Here is a 23273-nt window from a genome sequence, read left to right as displayed (position 1 = left end):
CTAGAAAGCCTTGTGGGAATTCCTCTATGACTTTCCCATTTGGTTCAGTTTTCAATGGGCTTCCAAACCCCAGAGAGGTGTGTGTGGGTATCTTTTCTCACTCAGGGTAGAGGATGTGGAGAAGCTAAAACCCCATCACCTAGACGGACAATTAACATGCCTAAATTCCAGTGTGATCCAGAAGTTAAAGCATAAAATATTAATATGGAAACCAGTAGACATGGCCTTTGGTGTGTAAAAAATTGACATTTTAAGCATTTGATAATTATCACAAACATAATATTCATTTTTTTTGGTCACAGATATCTCGCAGAGCATATTTCAATGGACAGAGTTTCATTGCTTCAACTCAGAAAATATCTTTCTTTGATGGCTTTGAAGGAGGTTTCAATTTCCGAACATTACAGCCAAATGGATTACTATTTTATTATGCCTCAGGAGTAAGTTATTTGTTTTTCCCTATAAGAACTGCTTTCTGAGAATTCTTTTGTCTATTAACAATACTGTCTATGCATGTTAAAAGTGAATTTCAATTCAAATTAATTTTGACTCACATGAACACACACAGAATGCTGCATTTCAGACACTTTATAATTATATACAGTGCATATCAGAAGTTCTGAACCTCGGATTGATAGACCCACCCCTCAGGAGTTCATGGAGAAAGTTCAGTGCATCTATCGACGTAGGTCAGAGAAATTTGAAATTTTTTAATTTTATTTTCTCAAACTAAAATTTAGCATTTTCTTCAATTATGAATGTCGGCAACAAACCACAGTAATATTTGCAGAACGTGTTACTTTATCATTAATAGAAATAACAGGTATTTTTTATTTCACATAATAGTTCTCAGACATATCTCAAAACATTTTTGTTCATTGCTACTTTTAGCAATTACAGTAGTTATTAGTCTGCTGATAGATTTTATAATTTAACCTTTTAATAAAGAACTACATGTATTACTACATCACAGATTTATTGTTTTAATATTTTGAAACTTTATCTCAAAGTAATTGGTTTCCGTTGTATTTCTAGATATTTTGCTTGATGCATATTCAAATGTTATTTTTGAAGGGGCTTCTGTGTATCACCAAACTGTCAGAAGAGTCCATAGCACAAAAATGTTAAAAACCTCTGTGTATATATACAATTATGCATGTGATTTAATTTATAAAACCATATAAGAAACATACTTCTCTGTTCTTGGATTGGCTATGAGCACTTGAGCTCACATTCTCAAAATATTATTTCAAAAACAAAATAAGCAGAGGTTTAGTGACCCCAAGACCCAACTGATTTATCTCTGAAAAGGTTATCACCAACATATACGCTGATGGAGCAGGTCACAATATAATTTATAAAAGCAGCTTTCACTTTTCATACTTATTTTCTTGTATCCATCACATTTACATTGAATTGAATTTAAATCAGTAGAGACTGTGAGAATTTACCCAAAGCACTTTGTAGGACCTCCACCATTAAACCTGCCCTGTGTTACCATGGCTAGTTAACACTTTCTGTCCACAAAAAGTAGTTATGTTAAGGCTGTCCCCTCAACGGTAGAGGTCAGTGTCCATATAAGGGAAGAGAAGAAGCAAGATTATCAATTTGCCAATATTTTAAACAATCAATAAGCAGATTCAGAAAAAGGAATGGTAACTTCTGCTTTTTTATTTCTCTTCTGCCTCTACAGATGAAAAGCAAAACATTTAAATAACCAAACTGGCAAATTATCCCTTGCCTGGTTGTCAAGCTACATCCCCAGGGAGTTTCAAGTATTGCTTTTCCCAGAGGGAGACTAAAGACAGAATAGCGATGTCTGAGTTAGGGAGTTAATGAACACTGCGACAGCTCGCAGCAGGACAGAATCACCAGAAATCTTCTGTTCAGGATATAGGAGGCTCCCTTCTCCATTGAAATGTGCCTGGTATTATTGATAACACCAATATAAACAATAGAATATTCTGTTGTTGTTGTTTTCATAGAGATAATTTTGCAAGCAAACTTCCCACACGTTGGGTGTTCCTTTAAGCAATACCATGAAGTAGATGTTGAAAACGTATCCATCTTTTGGGTCTCTGGCCTCCCTACATAAAAACCTGTGCTGGAAAACAGTGTGGAGGGTCCTCAAAAAACTATCAGTAGAACTCCCTCCCCTATGACACAGCAATAGCACTTCTGGGGATCTACCCAAGGGATACAGAAGTGCTGATGCATAGGAGCACATGTACCCCAATGTTCATAGCAGCACTTTCAACAATAGCCAAATCATGGCAAGAGCCTAAGTGTCCATCAACTGATGAATGAATCAAGAAGATATGGTTTATATATACAATGGAATACTACATGACAATGAAAAAGAATGAAATCTGGTCATTTGTAGCAAAGTGGATGGACCTCAAGGGTGTCATGCTAAGTGACATAAGTCAGGCAGAGAAGGACAGATACCATATGTTTTCACTCATAAGTCTAACAGGAGAAACCTAACAGGAGACCATGGGAAGGGGAAAGGCTGGGGGGAGAGTTAGGGAGAGGGAGGGAGCCAAATCATGAGAGACTCTTGAATACTGAAAACAAGCTGAGGGCTGAAGGGGAGGGGGCGGATAGGGGGTGATGGTCATGGAGAGCGGCACTTGTGGGGAAGAGCACTGGGTGTTATATGGAAACCAACTTGGCAACTGACTATTTAAAATTAAAAAAAACAACCTGTGTTTGAATTTTAGTCAGATGTGTTCTCCATTTCCTTGGATAATGGCACTGTGGTCATGGATGTAAAGGGGACCAAGGTGCAGTCGGCAGATAAGCAGTACAATGACGGGCTGTCCCACTTTGTCATTACCTCTGTCTCGCCCACAAGGTATAGCTCCTCACTTTATACCCTTGTCACCAGACGGCTTTATTTGTGTAGCATGATTCTTTTGAATGACCATTATGAATAATAGCCTGTTCTATTGCTTTTCTAGTGTTTAAAGAAAAATGGTAGAAGGAAAAACAATGCTCTTTTAAAAGAGAGTTGTTATTAATTTTTAAGAGATGCCAAAGAAATCACTATCTAATTATTTTACAGGAATATAGGGTTTGTTTTCGTTTTCCAGTAAAACCACAGACTACAAACCTTCTTGGGGGAAGTGCCTACACATAGTACTTCCTGAATGGAGTGCAGTATTTGGCACATAGAAGGAGACCCAAAAACATTGGTTTCATTTGGATTTTAATTAAACAATTGAGGGGAGCCTGGGTGGCTCAGTCAGGGAAGTGTTTTGATTTCAGCTCAGGTCATGATCTCATGGTTCATGAGTTCAAGCTCCACATTAGGCTCCATGCTGACAGGGCAGAGCCTACTTGGGATTATCTCTCTCTCCCTCTCTTTGTCCCTCCCTCTCTCTTTCTCACTAATAAATAAGTAAACATTTAAAAAATAATGAAAGGAAGAAAGAAAGAAAGAAAGAAAGAAAGAAAGAAAGAAAGAAAGAAAGAAAGAAAGAAAGGAAGGAAGGAAGGAAGGAAGAAAGGAAGAAAAAGAAAGAAAGAACAGTTGAGAACTGTACACTTATGGACATATTTTTGAAAGCTCTAACTTTAGTTTTTAAATATGTAATACTGAATTTCTTTTTCTATAAGAAGAAAGCTTTCTGGAATAAGAAATAAATTTCCATCATAGCAGCTGCTATTCTATATCCACTTCTGTGGGGCCCTCCCTTTACAAAAAAAATATTAATAGACCTTTCTAGACTCCATTTCCAATCACAATCAGAACCATTCGATGTGCTGTTCAATGAAAACAGTCTCCCCAGATGTGATTAAATAATCACCATGAGTTATGGTCTGTCTTTTCCACCCCCCCAAAAAAATGCTCGTGACTAATAATCTGAACTTCTTGTTTTTAGAGGTTTAGAGAGACTTTGCTGCATATCAAAATATTCATCTATTTTATCCTGGACCCCAGAAAGAGTCTGGCAAATTGCTGCCTTTTCACTACCCAGAATGTTCTATTTCAATTTCATAATAAAACCTGTAACCTGGAATGGAACTCAGGGTAAATTGGTAGCTGTGTCATGTATAAAGAAACTTTCTTTTGCAGATATGAACTAATAGTAGATCAAAGCAGACTTCGGAGTAAGAACCCCCCCAAAGAGAAGGTGGAACAGACGGAAGCAAGTGAAAAGAAATTTTACTTCGGCGGTTCACCCATCAGTCCCCAGTTTGCTAATTTCACTGGCTGCATAAGTAATGCCTACTTTACCAGGTATAATATTTTTATTATTCATTAAGTTTGCATGATTGATTTAAAAAAGTCAAGTCAGTAAAGAAAGTATTTACATAGTTAAAACCGAGAACTATGAAATTTAGGAGAAGCAGCAGAGGGTAGTCATTGCGAGCTTGCATGTGCTTGGGCGACTGACATACTTGTTTGTGCGTAGGTTTCTTGCTTTTACATTTCTGTATGACCTTGGCTGAGTCAACCTTTGTTTCTTCTCCACCAAACTGCAGATAATAATTATGCCTGTTGTTACGACAATTAAATGAGATAATGTGGAGAAAGCACCTGGCATAGAGCAAGCTGTAAATATTAGATGCAGTTTTGTCTGTACTTATTATTAATAGTGTAGTACAGAGCAACATACCCAAAGCCTTGTTAGAGTTTAAGAAAGGCTTCTTAATTTAATGCATGACTTTAAACAAAGGCATTAATCTAAGTCCTTAACAAGGACGATAAGGGCTCCCAGTACAACAGGCAAGCGAGAAACTTAATACAGATCCCGGAACACAGAGGCGACACCAATCACCCATTGTGGGGGGACAAAAGGTGGTCATCCATCAGGATGAGCTAGTGCCAGGCAAAATCATCCATATGTAAAAGTTTCTGATGAAGACTGCGGTTGATAAAGACCCATCACACACCCACACCCACACCCACACCCACACACCCACACACCCACCCCCACACACACACACACACACACACACACAATTGCCAAAGGTCTTTCACTTCCATAATTTCCATCATGTAATTCTGACCAGTATGTTATGGTTTTTTCCCCTCTGTTACGTAGGCTGGACAGAGACGTGGAGGTGGAAGATTTCCAGCGGTACTCGGAAAAGGTCCACACTTCTCTGTATGAGTGTCCTATTGAGTCTTCGCCCTTGTTTCTCCTTTACAAAAAAGGCAAAAATTCCTCAAAGCCTAAAACAAGTCAGAATAAAAAGGTAAAAGAGAATACTGTGCCACATTCTCAGCTGCCTCATATTCCATGCACACAATGTTAGACACTGATGCTTTATTACAATTTACTCCAGTTTGCAACTGTGCGCATATGAAAGGTAGGATTCTCTAGCATTGGGTATTATTGTTTATCAGCTTTAGTGTATCAGTCTCTGTTCCCAAAGAGTTTGAATCAGCCTTTGACTCTATACTTCCAACTGCTTTTCATTGCAATGGTTAAAATTGCTCAGTACTTAACTCTTTGTATTTTTAATATATCCTATTTAGTACAGTAATTCTCCATATCATTTGCTTTTGTGTAAAAATCTTGGGCTTCAGGCCACAGTATGGATATCATTAATGCTTCTGATCTCGTCCTGTTTTCCTCCGTCCTTGACTTTCACTTCAACCACTCAGACACGGCAGCGCTGCTCCTTCATCAAAATCTTTTGAGTTCTTAAACTGCATTACCTGACTACTGTTCTTTTTCATTCATTTACTTCCAGCACATACATTAGTTACAGGTGAAACTCTTAATTCCTTCCCACTCTTTCAGGCGAATCCTCACCACCCAATTCCTGGTCCGGCTTTAACAGTGCACTCGGTGCCACTCCTCCCACCCTGGTCTAAGCCACCGTCATCTCCCATCTGAGCCCCGCCATAGGCTCCCCACAGGCCTCTCTGCTTCTACCCGCAACTCTGAAGCTCTATCCTCTATTCAACAGCCACATGCTTATAATATGTCATATCGTGTCACTCCCCTGCTCCAAGGGGCCCCCACTGCACTCAGAGTAAAAGCTCCAGGCCCTACAGTGTCATAAGAGACTCTGTATGATCCAGGCCCCTTTCCCTCACTTACTCTCCTGCCCACACTAGAACGAGTCATGCGCACTGCTGCAGGAAGGTCTTTCTTTCTGCCTGGACCACTCTTCACCGAAATATCTGCACGAGCAACTCCTCCCAGGATTGCCCACTTTCCATGTGTTCAGAAAGGCCCGCCTTAACCCCTATTTAATACCAGCTGCCTCCTGCCTTCCACCTGTACCACCCAACTCCTTTGCCTCTTCTAGTTGTTTATTTTTCCATAGCACTTTTCACATTTTAATGTATTATTGACTGTATTATATTTATGATTTACTGTCTGTTTCCTCTGCTAGATGACAAACTCCCTTTTATGTTGTTCACTGATGTGTCCTAAGAGCCTAGAACAAAGCACACAATAGGTGTTCAATAAATATTTAGCTATCTGCATCATAGGGTCATTATAAAGATTAAATGAGCTGGTCCAGGAAAAGTCCTAGTACAATCAAGGAAACATTCAGTGAGTATTAGCTGTTATATCTCTATAGAGCCTTGTGAATGTTTCTGGAAGATCAGTTCTTTTTTTAATTTTTTTTTTATATTTATTTACTTTTGAGAGAGAGAGTGTGTGTGTGGGCAAGGGGTAGAGAGAGGGGGACACAGAATCTGAAGCAGGCTCCAGGCTCCAAACTGACAGCCCAGAGCCTAACAGAGGGCTCAGACTCACAAACTGTGAGTTCATGACCTGAGCTGAAGTTGGATGCTCAACCAACTGAGCCACCCAGGTGCCCCAAGGAGGATCAATTCTTAGAGGAATTTCTTGGCTTAAGGGAATGTGCATTCTCAATAATAAGGCAATGCTACTTTATACCTCACAAACAGCACTTGAAAGAACCTATTGTCTTTCACACTTGATGTGATCAAATTTTATAATTTTGCCAATCCAATGGACAGATATGGCATCTCATTGTGCTTTTAATCTGCATTTCCTTGAATGTTAGTGAGGCTGAGCATCTTTTAGAGGAAGAAGTGATTTCCCTCCAAGGCTGGCTTCTAAACCATCAGCAAGAGGACAGCATCCACCCCTCCCCACCCCGCTTCTCACTTCTGATGGTTTTGCACTGACCGTTGTACCTTGAGCACTTCCCTATATATTTCAGCTTGTGTGGAACACTTTTTAGAAACCCCATGAGGGGCACCTGGGTGGCTCAGTAGGTTAAGCGGCCGACTTCAGTTCAGGTCATGATTTTACAGTTTGTGGGTTCAAGCCCCATGTCGGGCTCTGTGCTAATGGCTCAGAGCCTGAAGCCTGCCTCGGATTCTGTATCTCCCTCTCTCTCTCTGCTCCTTCCTTACTTGCTCTCTCTCTCTCAAAAATAAACATTTAAAAAATTTAAAAAAAAAGAACCCCCATGAAACTTCTTTGTTTATCAATGTATATAGAATAACTTCATTTATGCATAATCTAAAGTTAGTAATTTTTCAGGATCCTTTCCTAAATTTCACATGGACAGTTTTTTTAAGTGATTCATGCAGAAAGATAATTTCATTGACTTTTATGGAGGCTCTTACTAGAGGATAACATAAAGGGTTTTCAGAGGAGACTCTGAAGCTCTGATGAAATATTTATTTGCGTCACCTTCTCACAGCGCTGCTAAAATGTTTATCCTGAAATTTTTCAGCCAGGACTTGAGCACGAGTCAGTGGATCCTATGCAACAGGTTAATACAGGCTGATGAGGAAGACCGACCCTCCACGGCACACACCGAACCCCTTTACATGAATACAGTTTTCTGTTTGAACCTGTCCATCAAATGTAGTTTCCTAACAAATACTCATGTCCTCGATGTTATAACCAAGAGCTCTTGAAACTATTAACACTAACTTTTCAATATTACAGGAAACCCTTTAGCTTTTCTTGTAAAAAAAGTCTTAGAAACTCTACTTCAGAATAACAGATACAGAACCACTCTAGATTCCACTTATATTTCCTGGTAATTAGAATGCCCAATGTTTGCTCATATTTATGCTGTATCAATAGTTTCTTAAATAGCTACCAATAAAAACGTGCGGCCTCTGGTTTAAGTTTTTATCAAGGTCAATTCATAGCAATTTGGGCTTATATAATAACTTATTTTCACCATAACTTCCTAATATTCCATTTTATGAATATGTTATAATTTATTTAACCATTAATAGACTTTCAGTACTTTCCGGTTTTCTTCATTTATGGGTGAATACCATTGTACATTAACCTTTGATTTTATTGCTGAATAAGTTTTTATGAAATATTCTTAGATTCAGACTTATTGAGTGAAGTCTAACTACTTTCTGAAACAGCAACAGCAATTTCTATTCATCCCATGAGTACATAAGAATACCTGTCTTACCACCTATGTTCCATCCCGAAAATTTTTCGTATGTCCTTAAATTTAATTGGGAACATCATGTAGTGTTTAGTGTAATAATGAAGATTTTATATATTAGGCATCCGTTCTGGGGTATTGGCCAACCTTTTCTGAGAACTGATTCCCTACACACAGGCAAGCCCAGAATTTTAGGTACGTGACCTCATCTACCTGGACATAGATGTTTAGACCAGGGTAGATTATCTGAACTAAGCTGGGCTATCAGATTCCTTTCCTTAGAAACTTAGCACCCAGAGACACCCGTCTAGTCTGGTCATTGAATAGGAAACACGTAAGAGCTCTATGTTAGTCATGCAAAAGAAAGCTGCTATATAGAAAGAGAAAAACTCAGAAAGCTATTCTTCAGAGCAAGAAAAATGAAAGCAGTCTGAGAAAAACAAAGCTGAGATACCAGAAAGATTTGGAAAAGGAGTGCCTTGATGCTTCCTAGTTTTCCATTTCCTGATCTTGCCTGTGGTAGGACTCTGCTATACCGTACTATTTATCTTCTCTGGGATTGCGTAAGATATGCCTGTATTCTTACAACATGTTACCCTATTTCTTTTTCTTAACTAGCTCAAATAATTTGGATGTTATCTGAAACAAAAGAATGTTAGTGATTGAAATAGACCCTCAGAGAAAAAAAATTACAGTAGTACAGCCAAAGTCTAGTGGGGTTCAGAATCCCCACACATACAGCTATTTTAGGATAGTAAACTGAGTCTCTGTGTTATACGGTAATGAAGTAATTAAGTTATAACTTGTCTTTTTATGTTATTATTGTTATTAATCAAATTTAGAGTATTTAGAGTATTTGGCTGCCATATATAATTGTACCAGAGTTTATTAATTTTTGCGGCAGACAAGAGACAGAAGCTAGTCTATGTATTCCCACACTGAAGCAGAAAAAGCAGGGCTGGGAACTTGAGACCATCAGAGTCCAATAGTCCCTTGCTTTGCACCAAGACCCCTGTGGCTGATTCACAGTTGCTCTCTTCCCATAGCTAAGTGGATACACAGACTGAGAAACAGCGAGATCCTCTCCATAGGAATGGAAAGAAGGAGGAACCAGAGCTGGGGAGGGTCCTCAAAGCCCCACCAATCTCCTGCCCCTTCCCTCCCGAAAAACAAAACCCCATCCTCCAGCAAGTCATCCAAAGTCCTTTCCATCTGGCAACAGCCTGTCTTCCACTTTGCTATCTGTCTGTTTTTCCAAATCAATTTTCAGTTCCTGAAAAAAAGGAACCATTTCTCACTCACCTCTCTCTTCCACACCACACACTGCCCATGGAGGGCATGCAGAATTACTCATTTCCTTTGGGGCCATTTCTACCTATTAGGTATTCAGTAAACATTGCTGGAGTAAATGGATTAAAGACTGAATCATCAGATTTATTTTCATTTGCTTTAATTTTGCTTCAGAAATTAAGACTAGATAATCATTAAATATTAGACTGTAGTCTCACAGGCTCTAAATTTTAAAATCAACAGTGCAATTTTAAGAGCACAAGGTAATTTTTAAGTATTGTTCTATATCCTGTCGCATAAAAGTTTACTACCTATCTTATCACTGAAAATGCTCTTAAATACATTGAAGGCGTTACTAAGTGTGTTAACTTTTTGCACAGCCTGCATAAATAACAATCTGTGTGTTAAAGAAATATTGTTGTCTATGATTAGAGGGTTTTATTGATTGATTCTCTCGGGGGTTATTTTATTGTCAATACTTCCACGTGTCACCATTGGTTAAGATGTGCATTTAATTTAAATGCTGCAGCAGAGTTACCTTCGTAGCCTCAGGTTAGCTCCACTTGACCACCACAGACTAGAATTTTGGATTTGTTAACATGCTGTCTTGTTGTTTGTTGTTTTTAATGCCACAGCTGCTGCTGCCATTTGCTTAGAGAGAGGAGCCTCATACTTAACGGAGGGAAAATCACAAATAATATACATCTTCCTTACTATTTTGTTTTTACTATCATAATTATTGACAATAAAGAAACCATGAATGAACTTTCGCTGCTAGTATATCACTTTTATCCCTTAATCTGATTTATTCCCTATTCTTACAGGGAGAGAAAAGTAAAGATGCGCCTTCGGGGGATCATGGCAGCCTGAAGTTCCCAGAGCGGAATGCCCCAAGAGATTCTTACTGCCACCTTTCCAACACTCCTAGGGCAATAGAGCACGCCTATCAGTATGGAGGGACTGCCAACAGCCGCCAAGAGTTTGAACACTTAAAAGGAGATTTTGGTGAAAAGTAAAGTAACACAGTGTCCTTCCAGAAACTTAACACCATGGCTGGACTTCATCGTTATTTGCCACACGCCATCTTTTTCTAATGCTCTTTCCTTTCTGTGCCACCTTAATTCCATTATTTTATCATCAAAATAAATGCCAAATAGTACATGATTCATGCTTCCCAATAAATTACACCTTCTGTGACTTTCTTCCCAAAAGGAAGATGCACGACGCAGCATTCTCCTGGAAGTTGGCTGCATTTTATCAAAAAAGAAAGATAATCAAAGAAAGAAACATGGGGCAAATTTCAAATTTCAAACCATCTAACCTTGCTATTGCCTTCCCTCCCCCATATAAATCGCTTTCAGATGGAAAGTGGGGGTGCCTCTGAACTGCTTAAAGGTTAATAAGGAAAGACACTGAAGACGCAAAACCACTTGTATCTCTGCTAGTGCTCATGCCATCTGTAAAGCCCAACAACTCTTCCCCGTATTCCGCAAACCTCCAGGTTACTTAGTAGTTTTGAAGATTTCTTTTCATAGTGTTAGCACCCCAAAATTCTTATATAGGTCTTATATCCCTTTCAAACATTCACAGAGGCAGTGCATTCAATAAGAAACCTCTACTGCCTTCTAATTTGCTATCTGCCTAATAGGCAGTATCAGTATTTTATGTTCATTGGGAAGAATTTAGAGTTAAATCAAACTAGAAGTTAGCTTAATAAATGTATCTTATCTATATGGCCTGGAGACAAATGTCTAGAAGGTTTTGTTTAATTCCTACACATTCTGGTGGCTATTTTTGATAGGTGACACCTATTGATTGATTTTTACTGAGAAAGAGAAAATAAATCTGTATTTTAGTACACAAATCATATTGTGTCTACACAAATTTTTATGTGCACGTTAATTCCTGACTAGCATTTTTCGGTCCATATGAATAAACTCAATGCAACTATATTTTCAAAATAAGACACATTATGATCCGTAAGTAAAACAATGCTTCCTTAAGTGTGGAATATAGCCCTGCTGTATAAAGAAGCAGGGAAAAATTCACATTTTTTAAGTTAGTCACGCTTTTCCAATATTCATTCATTAATACTAAGGTATAATTAGAAGTAAGGCTGCTTAGGATTTGATAGAATGGCTGCTCGTTTTCCTTACACTCTGTTTCTGTGGGAAACTAGAGATCACCCTCAGTGTCATCTTACTGATAGTAAGCCTTTTCTTTTCCTTTACCAGATCTCAGTTTTCCATTCGTCTGAAAACTCGTTCCTCCCATGGCATGATTTTCTATGTGTCAGATCAAGAAGAGTATGACTTCATGACTCTGTTCTTAGCCCACGGCCGCTTGGTCTTCATGTTTAATGTTGGCCACAAGAAACTGAAGATTAGAAGTCAAGAGAAATACAATGATGGATTGTGGCATGATGTGAGTTGAAGGCTGACAATATTATTGTCAGCAAATATTCACCATTGTCAAATGGACTGACATTAATGCCCTAGTGGTCTCTCTAGAAATACTCAATTTAAAAATCTATTGCCATGTGCTCAGAATTCAGTTTTTAAATTTTTTTCAATTCCATTTAAAAATCTTGAAGCATATTATTAACATGAGTGTAATTTTTAGTGTCAGTATTTTAACCAAAGGACCAATGAAAACATAAACTGAAGTTTAATTTCTAATGATTTTTCACTTGTTTTTTTTTTTCTCACTGCCTATAAGTTTCTCAATTTTAACAGCAATTGCTGAGTGTCTTTTATAGGCTAAGCTGTGGAAGATACAAAGCAAAAAGTAAGCCAGTTAGAAAGATAGGATACCACAGGGAGAATATCTAAATATTGAAGCAAATCAATGTTATGTAATGGAAAGAGTCAGAAATGTAAGATGCATTACAATTAATTGTAATAAATTTAGGAGAGGGAGACAGCAAGTGGGCTGGTCAGCTGGGAAGAACTTCACTGAAAACTCTACTAAATACATATAAGCTGTATTCATAAATTAAGCCTGTCGCTTTAAATCAAGCTTTAAAGGGAAAAAATAAACTCTTGCCCTTCGGAGAAAGGACCACTGTTTTAAAGGACTTCTGCATATTTCCCACAGTACTATAATGGCCACGTTAGAAGGCAACCCAGACCTCACCAAGATAAAAAGCTTCTGCACTGCTCATAGGTCTAACAGGAGAAACCTAATAGGAGGCCATGGGAATGGGAGGGGGGTGGGGAAGAGCTGGGGAGAGAGAGGGAGGCAAATCATGAGAGACTCTTGAATGCTGAGCACAAACTGAGGGCTGAAGAGGGAGGGGGGACGAGGGAAAGGGGGTGATGGTCATGGAGAGGGGCACTTGTGGGGAAGAGCACTGGGTGTTATATGGAAACCAACTTGGTAATAAACTATATAAAAAATCAATTAAAAAAGAGGCAACGCAGCCTTTCCCCTCATCTTGGGGTACACTTGAGATGTGCTCTGTTTCTTCTCTCCATCAGGTGATATTTATTCGGGAAAAGAGCAGTGGCCGACTGATCATTGATGGCCTTCGAGTCCTAGAAGAGAGTCTTCCTCCTACTGGGGCTGCCTGGAAAATAAAGGGTCCTATTTATCTAGGAGGCGTGGCTCCTGGAAGGGCCGTGAAAAATGTCCAGGTAAGCCAGGCATGACCAGGTAGACCCCCTTCCCTTTAGAGCTGGAAGATTAGTTAACCTAGGCCCTCGTTTGACAATCAGCAAACTGGCAAGAGTAAAACTGGAGTTTCCCTGGATCTAGGCTATCAAAATGAGGATTATCGCAGGGGATGTCTGTCTGGCCTCTGGCATTACAAAGTCAGGAGTGATATTTTGATTCTAAGGTAGAGAAACGTTTCAGAGGTATATAAGCCATCATGAAAAATTATGTCTTAAGGAGATATTTGGTTGGTTGTTCAGCAAGTGCCCATGCTTTTAGTGTAAAAATACAGAAAGAAAGAAGGAAAGAAAGAGAAGAAAGAGAGAGAGAGAGAGAGAGAGAGAGAGAGAGAGAGAGAGAGAAAAGAAAAGGAAAAGAAAAGAAAAGAAAAGAAAAAGAAAAGAAAAAAGAAGGAAAGAAAAGAAGGAAGGAAGAAAATCAAAAGGAGAAAGGGAGAGAGAGGGAGGGAGGAAGGAAGGTTATCTGTTATATATTACTTACTGAGTGACAAAAAAACTTTTGGGCCATTGGGCCATTATGTAAACTCTGATTTCATTTTCGTTTCCTACACACACACACACACACACACACACACACACACACACACACATGCGTGCGCCCACACAGTTTGTAAATGTGTAAGGAGGTGTGGTTGCTCCTGTGGAGAAGCAGGGGTATAGTAAAAGACATGTAAGTTTTGGATTTTAAAAGTTAAAAATATTGCACCTTTACAAAGATATTTAGCAATAAAGATAATGTATTAAAGGACTAATTTTTTCTTAACATAAATATAGATTGGACTTTAGCACAAAAGATTAATGCATTTCTAAGATTCATTAATATATGTGGATAAAGCAAAAACCGGGGGGAGCTTGTGTTATAATTAGATTTTAGGCAAGTAGCCCCAGTTTCATGACAATCCCTTTAAAAGAAAGGTTTCCAAAGCAGTATAAGATCCGCTGTCCAAAGTGGCCCAAGTTTCAGGTCCTGAGGTGTGATAAATGCCTAACCACAAGATTAAGTAATGAAGCCAAAAAATGCAAGCTTTCTGCCATTTTTTTAACCTCGATAGAAGTTAAGAACTTTGCTAGCCCTGGGGCATCTGGGCAGCTCAGTTGGTTAAACATCTGACTTTGGCCCAGGTCATGATCTCATGGTTTGTGGGTTCAAGCCCCACTTCGGGCTCCACACTGAAAGTGGAGTTCCCTCTCCTCCTGCCCCCCAACTCATTCTCTTTTTCTCTCTCAATGATCTTTTAAAAAAAAGAACTTTGCTTGCCTTCATCAGCATTAGATGATCTTGGGCTAGCTGTCATCCTTGAAGAAAAACAAACTAGGATCCTTCTACTATTTAATTCGAAAGTCAAAGCTGCAATTTAGTTTGTCATAGTGTATGTAAAAATTTGCATAGCTAATTACCACAGGCTGACATTCTCAAATACAAAATTCTGGGCTTCAAAGAACTAGTGGAGAAGCTACTCCCTGGAAAACAATGGACCCTTCAGAGATCTAAGATAACAAGAACAGGAACCGCTTCATTTCTCTCAGGCCTCCCTGCCTTTGGTTCCACTTTGGTGCACCTGTGAGTGTTGAGAACCTAGATTTTAAGGAATGCCTTCTTCCCTCAGATAAACTCAGTCTACAGTTTCAGCGGCTGCCTCAGCAACCTTCAGCTCAACGGGGCCTCCATAGCCTCTGTTTCTCAGACATTTAGCGTGACGCCTTGCTTTGAAGGCCCGATGGAAATGGGAACATACTTCTCAACAGAAGGAGGATACGTGGTTCTAGGTAACTGACTTCCGCACAGAACATGATCATGAAACACTTCTTTCCTGCGAGGGGTGACAGGGATGTTGGGCTCAGAGTTAAGACTTCACAATGCCAAACCCACTCAGCCCTAGAAAGTGGCTTCTTTTCACAAGAATCCCCTTTCTCGCCTCCTGCTGCACCAGACCGGTCATGTGCACCCATCCCTGTTTGCTCCCCTGACCAGAGCTTCTCCACAGTGGCCAGAACTCTGATGTAGACCATCTGGGCTCTTCTAGAATTTCCTGTGCTGCTCTGTGGTCTAACGAGTGTCAACTCTTAGCCACCCTGCTCTTGTCTTTCTCTGCTGCCGCTTAGCATGACCCATTGTCTCTACCAAAGGAAGCTCCAGTTCCTCCCTTGCCCTGCAACCCCATCCTTCAGAAATTTGATGTCTGGATTTTTACTCTCCTCACCTCTCTCTCTCTCTCATTTAACCAAGTTTTTATTGTATACCTCCAGTATATCAGTTCCTGTGCCAAGTGATGGAACACCAAAACTAAATAAAGCCCTAAGAGACTACAAGCAGTCACCATCCAAGCCATTCCAACAAATATTCCATAGGACAAACATTAGGCATGAGGAAGGCACCAGGCTTGGTGGCCTCCGCATCCCCTGAATGAAGACATGACAGTGCAGCCAAGTGGAGCTTCCTAAGGTTTAGATCCAAAAGAGATCGTATTTCCCCTCTTTGTCTAGCTCATGATTTTACTTTCATTTCTCTCCTTTATCCACAATAAAGCGTCTGACCGCACATCTCCCAGCCTTTCATTGAATTTGGGTGATAAGAAAACCAAGACTTGGACAGCCTGAAATGCTTAGGAGCCTGCACAATTTATGTCCTCCATAAACACTAATAGCAGGAAAAATTAAAAAGTGATTTATAAGGAGACATGTCAAGTGAATATTATTAAGATGCCCAGGTTTGCAGCATGTGTCTTGGGAGTGAGCTCGGCCGTTCCCAGTAAGGGTTCATTTTCTTGCATCACCAACATAGCAGCTCCTAACTGCTTCCGCTGCTCTCTTTTCCTTTCCTCTGAAGCGCTCTGTCAGTCATCTTGATTAAAACGTTTTTAAAAATACAGATCTGATCAAGTCCGCTCCCTTGCTCAGTGACTGCAAAGTCAAGTCTACCTTCCTTACGTGAGCACTAGTGCCCTCCTCTGTGGCTCCTGCCGGCCTTCCCTACACGCCAGACCTCCCTCTAGCCTTGCAGGGGACAGCCCAGCCACCCTGGCCTCCACAGGGCTCCCCAAAGGCCCCAAGTGTTCAGACTGCTTCCTCTGCTTTCTCTCCTCCTCACTTGGAAGGGTCCTGCGGGCTGGAATCAGTTTCTCCTCCACAAAGTTCCCATGGGGCCTCTTCCACGCGGTGTCCCCACCCCACACCCACGACGCACAACAGGAGTGGAGTGCTAGTTATCTCGGACCCCGTGGGCCTTTCCACAGTGTGTCTGACATGGGAGATACCACCTTCTGCTTTACTGAGTGAAAAAATGTGTCAAACTTTCAAAAGCAGATATTAAAATACATACATTTTGTACAGTGGTTTTTGTACCATGATTACAAAATTTAGGTTGCTGCTTTTGAGAGCTAATATTTCTCTCCACAGATGAGTCTTTCAACATTGGACTGAAGTTTGAGATTGCATTTGAAGTCCGTCCCAGAAGCAGTTCCGGAACCCTTGTTCACGGCCACAGTGTCAGTGGGGAATACCTAAATGTTCACATGAAGAAGGGGCAGGTAGTGTAGTAAAATTTTTTTAATAGACTGTCCTCTCTGACCTTGGATTCTAGATCTGAAGCAGTTTTATGTCACAGAATTATTTCATCAATCTCTCCTAAATGGGAAAAAAAAAACCCAATAGGGAGGCTATACATGCAATTTAAATGCAGACAGTACTTAGATTCAGATCCATAGTTGGGAATTGATTTGTTTAGAGCAAAGAGCCATGAAAATGTGACAGAGCTAGAAAAGAAAATCATCAACAATAACAATGGGATTAAAAGGTTTTAATAAAAGAAGAAAGCATTTTTTACAACAAATGAGATCAGCAAACATATCCATCTGTCAAAATGAACACTAAAACATCTTTTTGTCTACAATATATGTGTGTACCAGATGTGTGTATGTGCATATATGTATGTATACATATATATAATTTTTAATTGCTAGAAATCAAAAAATGGTTAGAGTTAAATGCCACTTTCATCCTTAAAATGTATGACTAAAGAACATTCATGAAAGTGAATAAATATTAAGGAGAAAGCAGCATATTTTCATTCAAGTCTCTAACTTAATACAACTGATTTTTTTTAAATTCTGGTACTAGTAAACCATATGATAATAAAATCCTTACTGTGTGTCAGGAACTGTTCTAAATGTTTCCTATGGACTAACTCGTTGAACCCGCAGTGTCTCTGTGAGGTAGGTTTTACCACTGAGAACACAGAAGCACCGAGTGGGGTGTCTGGGGCACTGGGCATGAACCCTGGCAGTCTGGCTCCAGAGCCCATGCTCTCAAACCAATACCTTAACCTGCTTTGCAGAACACATTCCATCTTTAAAAAGTACAGGAACTCATTCTACAACCTTCTTGTTCCTCTCCCCCGGCTTCTCTCCTAGGTCATTATTTTGTCCTCGCCTACAACACTTTACTCTCTGTAGCCTACCAAAGAGCGACCCCTTGTGTTCATATTGCAAAGCTAATTATTTGTACGTGGTGCGTTCAAGAAATCTAGTTTTATCATGATGAGGAGAGGTGAAGTTCTATAATGTACCCTGTCTTTTCCAGGTTATAGTGAAAGTCAACAATGGCATCAGAGACTTTTCCACTGCAGTAACACCCAAGCAGAGTCTTTGTGATGGCAGATGGCACAGAATTACAGGTGAGAAAAATGAAGTGTCCTGGGCTTCTTTTATACAGAGAGCCTCCATTCCCACGTGTGGAATGATGGCTTGGAAGAACTTAGACTAGAACTTACATGATAAAACAGGGAATGGATGACAGTTGAAAAGTGGCCAAGAAAAAAAAATCAAATGTTACTGTATATATTGAATCCACATGTGATTTGAACATCTGAATATTTCCAAAATAGTCTTAAGCAGTTGTTTAAATAATGCATAATTTATGGAGCAAAAAAAAAAAGTAGAAAAAGTATTCTAAATATTCTCTCTTTCAAAGGAAAATGTTACAGTGATTGCTTGGTTAGACATTGAAGTTTTCAATGATATAGAAGAAAGCGTGAGGTTTATTCTGGAAAAAATAAAAGCCATTGCTGTTATAAATTAGTACCTTTCATATGAAGATTAATCGCTCCAGTGCCATTTATGACCAGTCTTTTCCTTGTATTTCAGTTATTAGAGATTCAAATGTGGTTCAGTTGGATGTAGACTCTGAAGTAAACCATGTGGTTGGACCCCTGAATCCAAAACCAGTTGATCACAGGGAGCCTGTATTTGTTGGAGGTGTTCCAGGTAAGAGTTATTTAAAATGGACAAGTTTCCAAATCAAAAAAAAAAAACAGTAAGTTCTCATAATCCTTATTATAGTACTAAGAATTGAGCCATATGTTTTCATAATTCACCTCCAGAGATTTTAAATACAATGCCTTCTCCCAGGAAAAAGTATAGTGGCAATTGTGATTCCTTTATCCAAGCATCAGAGCAAAGTAATATGTAAGAACTATGTCCCAGCCTCCTACCTTGTAGATATGACTCTCCATTTGCCATAGATGCTTATTTTTCTCCCTTCTGTTTATGGTGTCCTCACATCCACATAGTAAAACATGCACCCTATTTTTTCATTAACACAAAGAAAACTCATTTCCTAATACTGCTCTAAGACCTGAGAATCTTGAAGGACTAAATTTTGCTGATAATTAAGAAGTTCTTACTAAGAAATACACAGTTCTCCCTGTCCAAGGTGAGTCTGAATTGTGAAAACAGCTGCAGACCATAAGTTCTTTTGTTCCTATGGAGTGACAGTCCCCAAGAGAGGTTCCCAGCTGCCATCCAGAAAACATCACCAGAAACATTGCTGCTGTCAGCTGCCAAGAATGGTGTGTAATCGGGGATTGTCACAGAAGGACTCTGATGGACCCCGCACAATTGTTTTAAACCTCCAGAGCAGGGACCATGACCTATGGAAAGTGTTTGTTTCACACATCTCACTAACTTGGTGAAACTGAATGTTAAAACTAAAGAGAGAGAGAGAGAAGGCGAAAACCAAACTTTTACATCTGGAATTTGGTGGTGATTTTAAGGAAAAACTTAGTGCTTCTTCCTGTGTCCTACCTAGATTATTTTAGACTGACCCATGTAAAGACAAGTAATACTTTAATGAAGAGAGCGAGAAAACACAGATAAAATTAAGCACCTGACATTGGGTAGTCACAAAATCATACCAATTAAGCACTCCTCTGCTTTGTAACGTGAATTTTTCAAATACTAGTATTGACAGTAGCAGTAACTCCCTGATTAAATATTTGAGACCTTTCTCTTCAGTATGCCCACTGTCCACACCCACTCCCCAGTCCTCTACTCTGGCTCTGAGCTTCGGTTCTGAAAGGGATCCTGGCAACGGCCACCATGGAACTTCCTGCAGGCGGTGCGGAAGATGTGTCAGTTCTGTTTCTGTACACTGTTTTCTTCCTGGAAACCACAATGTGGTTTAAAATATTTCGCACATTCCCAAGAGCTTACAAGATCAAATTTAGCAAGGTCCTTGATCCTCTGGCCCCTCCTCACCCCTGCCTCTGGGGTCTGCCCACACCTTCTGAGACTTAGAGTCCTCTGAATGTTCAGTGATGCGCCCCTTGTTCTAGGCCTTTAAATAGCACACAGGGAGATGTTCTTGCTTTCCTCCTCTCATGCCTTTTTGAAGAACAACTTCTCCCACTCTTCTCCCACTCTAACTCCTTATTGACCTTTAGGACCCAGCTCAGACCTCTACTTAACTACACCTGCCCTGCTCTCCCTAGAATGTGCCACACTTACATATCCCTTTTGTAACACTTAACCACAGACTATTGTTGAAGTTCAACAGTATACTCCTTGCTGCTAGGAAACATGACTTCATTCATTCAACACGAAACAAACATTTAGGGTCTAGTAAGCACTGTGCTGGGCTCCCAGAGAAGGACTAAACAAGCTTGGCCCCTCCCTCATGGAACTTACTGTATTTGTTCTTTACTCTGCACCAAAGTGCTTTACTATATCATTCAGACAAGTATTTCTCTTCAGCTTTTGTTTGTCTTCAGAGTCTGATTCCAGCGTCACACGCTGCCATCGTCTCCCACTACAGGAGTTGCTAAGCCTCATAGACTGGGTGGGCAAGGTGTACCTGAAGCCAAACTCAGCCTGCCTGAGGCATATAATGAACAGCAGATTTTAGCTGATGCGCCCGCACACAGGCAGTAGTAGGTCAGGGGGAGCTAGCCAGCAGCCCACTGCACCCTTACGGCTTTTAATTCCATCTAGAAATCATGCCAGCAAGCCTAGAACAAAAGCAATGATAATTTAAGCTGAATGCCATTAATTACACCATGTTGAGCTGTTCAATGTTAATTCCACTAAAATCATATAGGAAACTGAAGCATGATAAAGAATAGCTAAAGAAAATTAGGCATAAACAAACCTCCTTTTCGGAGTCCTGTTGGAATCCCAACCAGGTCTCTTCTGTCATGCAGAACTGATAACACTATTTCTACCAATAAAAAATTAATGTATTTAGTGAACTGTATTCCCCAGATGTCAATTTTACTGTACAATTTAATAAAAATTAGAAATTTAAAAATAATTTAAGATAATGTAGTCCACACATACACACAGCTCTGACCATTCCTCTACCGAAAAGCCTGCATTATTTTATTTATAGTCAAGCTTTCAACCTGAGAAATGTTCTTAATTCCATGTTGGTTTTATTAATCTGTTACTTAGGGTGCTTGGGCACTTTTTGTCACTACCTACCATAAATTGTGCGGTGAATTATGCAGACCATAATTTCTGTATGAATTATTTTCTCTAGATGATGTTCCCCATGAACCAAGGGTGGGAAGCTTGAGCAAAATCAAAACACACGTTCTGAAACTAGTTTCCAAAACGGGCAGAAGAAATAGATGTTTCTGTCCCTTATACTCTTTCCTGTTCACTCATTTTTATTCCAATGATGTACACTGAGCAGCCTTGAAGAATATATATAGTCATACTAATCTAGAGACAAAGGGAATTGATCTCTCAGCCCCCTTCCAAATCTAAAACTTGATAATTATCATTCTAAATATGAAACGCTATTTCCGTGATTTATTTTCAGTGCAAAGCTTCTGTACCATCTTACTCTACACTGCTTAGAAGACACTGCAGCTGCGGGATGATATTTAATTTGCTGTCCTGTTTTATGTTCCTCCCTAAGTTAGTGATATCTAAGTGTTTTCCATCTCTTATCTGCTACTGCTCACATAGCCGTTTGTACATAATAATCAGCTTTGACTAAATGGATTTTAATTCCATGATATTTCTAAGCCCTCTAAATTGCTTTAAATTATATTGCTTCTATCATCCAACACATTTAATTGTACCTGTCCAACTAATAAGCATAAGGCTTCTTCTAGATCTCTAATTAAGATAAGGGAGAAGCGTCCCTGGCATACTACCTTACACCTGTGCCCACACAAAGACCAGCCTTGCTATCATTATCCTATTTATAGTTCTCAAACCCTGAGCTCGGAAAAATTAAAATCTGGTTTACATGAATTCATTATTTTCTCATTATATTTTATGAGCTTGGCCAAAATGTGGAGGCAAAAGGTAAAGGGTAATGATACAAATTAAGCAGAGACATTAACCAAGTCTAAAAACAGTGTGGAAGCTAAAATTCCTTTCCCTTTTCTCCGTAAATCACACAAAAATAAGTGTAGATCCTGAAATAGGTAGATCCTGAAAATTCACTACTGAAGTTTTATATGTAAGTAGTAGATTTCCGCCCTGAAAGACAACTGAAATATACTGAGAAATTTGATCAGGGGAACATGGCAAAACTTTAAAATCGCCACATGTTCATATTACTTCAATAGCAGATAAAGTTCCTGAGAAAATGAGTCAATTATAATTATATTCCATTTTTGACATGGAAATCATCTTGATGATGTGAGCAGTTACTATGTATATTTCTGCCCAAGTAATATTTGGATTTGGAATGCCTCACTTGCAATCTTGGATTTCATTTCTTTCTTGTTTCAGAGTCTCTGCTGACCCCACGCGTGGCCCCCGGCAGACCCTTCACAGGCTGCATCCGTCACTTTGTGATTGACGGGCGCCCCGTGAGCTTCAGTAAAGCAGCCCTGGTCAGTGGTGCCGTGAGCATCAACTCCTGCCCAGCAGCCTGACACAGCAGAGCAAAGCTGCCCTACGGAGTTCTGGAGAGCACTGAAAGAAACACAAAGCCAGCCGGGAGGAACAGCAACTTTTCCTCCCAGTGGGAAATTTCATCTAGTTGAGCAGAACTTAAATGAATCATCAGGGACTAGATGTTTATTAATAATTTTTCATTTGGATTCCTACCTTGGATCCAAAATGTCTGCAATGAACAACAATCAAAGGAGTGTTACACTTACTTGTATTATTTTCTGCTGGTGAAATGACTGTTCCCGTTTCTAATAAAATAGAAGGGATCCTAAATAAACACTGGCACACATTTTTTAAGTATGCCTAGATTCTCAGAATCATCTTTCTTTCAGGGACAATACTTTTCATTGGATTGCACCAAAATATCCGAAGTATACTTTTCCTTATCCTGAAAACATTTATAAATTTACATAAAATCTAAAATTGGAGGACAGGTTTGCTTTTAGCACTTTTGTTTGACCTATCAGTATAACAAGGATATTTTAGATTTATAGCAGTTATAAGGTTTAGTAAAATAAATCTAAAAAAAATTTTTTTAATATTTACTTATTTTTGAGAGACAGAGAGGGACAGAGCACAAGCAAGGGAGGGGAAAAGAGAGAGGGAGACACAGAATCTGAAGCAGGCTTCAGGCTCTGAACCATCAGCACAGAACCTGATGCAGGGCTCGAACTTACGAACTGTGAGATCATGACCTGAGCCAAAGTCAGATGCTTAACTGACTGAGCCACCCGGACACCCCAAATAAAGT

General features: G+C 39.5%; 1 protein-coding gene across 2 annotated transcripts in view; it reads left to right on the top strand.

Annotated features, from left to right (window-relative positions):
- LAMA4 (laminin subunit alpha 4) overlaps positions 1–22822 on the top strand; it is a 147993-nt gene extending 125171 nt beyond the window's left edge. For both annotated transcript variants that reach the window (XM_029944549.1, XM_029944548.1), the window contains exons 27-38: positions 303–440; positions 2724–2857; positions 4082–4246; positions 5055–5208; positions 10485–10672; positions 11895–12084; positions 13140–13295; positions 14942–15101; positions 16731–16861; positions 17913–18006; positions 18476–18595; positions 22358–22822. In XM_029944549.1, coding sequence (XP_029800409.1) covers positions 303–440; positions 2724–2857; positions 4082–4246; positions 5055–5208; positions 10485–10672; positions 11895–12084; positions 13140–13295; positions 14942–15101; positions 16731–16861; positions 17913–18006; positions 18476–18595; positions 22358–22503 — 1776 coding nt within the window. In that variant the 3' untranslated portion in view covers positions 22504–22822. The remainder of the gene's footprint in view (positions 1–302; positions 441–2723; positions 2858–4081; positions 4247–5054; positions 5209–10484; positions 10673–11894; positions 12085–13139; positions 13296–14941; positions 15102–16730; positions 16862–17912; positions 18007–18475; positions 18596–22357) is intronic.
- The last annotated feature ends 451 nt before the right edge of the window (positions 22823–23273 follow it).

This window comes from Suricata suricatta, chromosome 7, assembly GCF_006229205.1.
Source record: "Suricata suricatta isolate VVHF042 chromosome 7, meerkat_22Aug2017_6uvM2_HiC, whole genome shotgun sequence".
Classification (NCBI taxonomy): Eukaryota; Metazoa; Chordata; class Mammalia; order Carnivora; family Herpestidae; genus Suricata; species Suricata suricatta.
The sequence above is the reverse complement of the archived record's forward strand: the minus strand, read 5'-3'. Positions and strand labels throughout refer to the sequence as shown.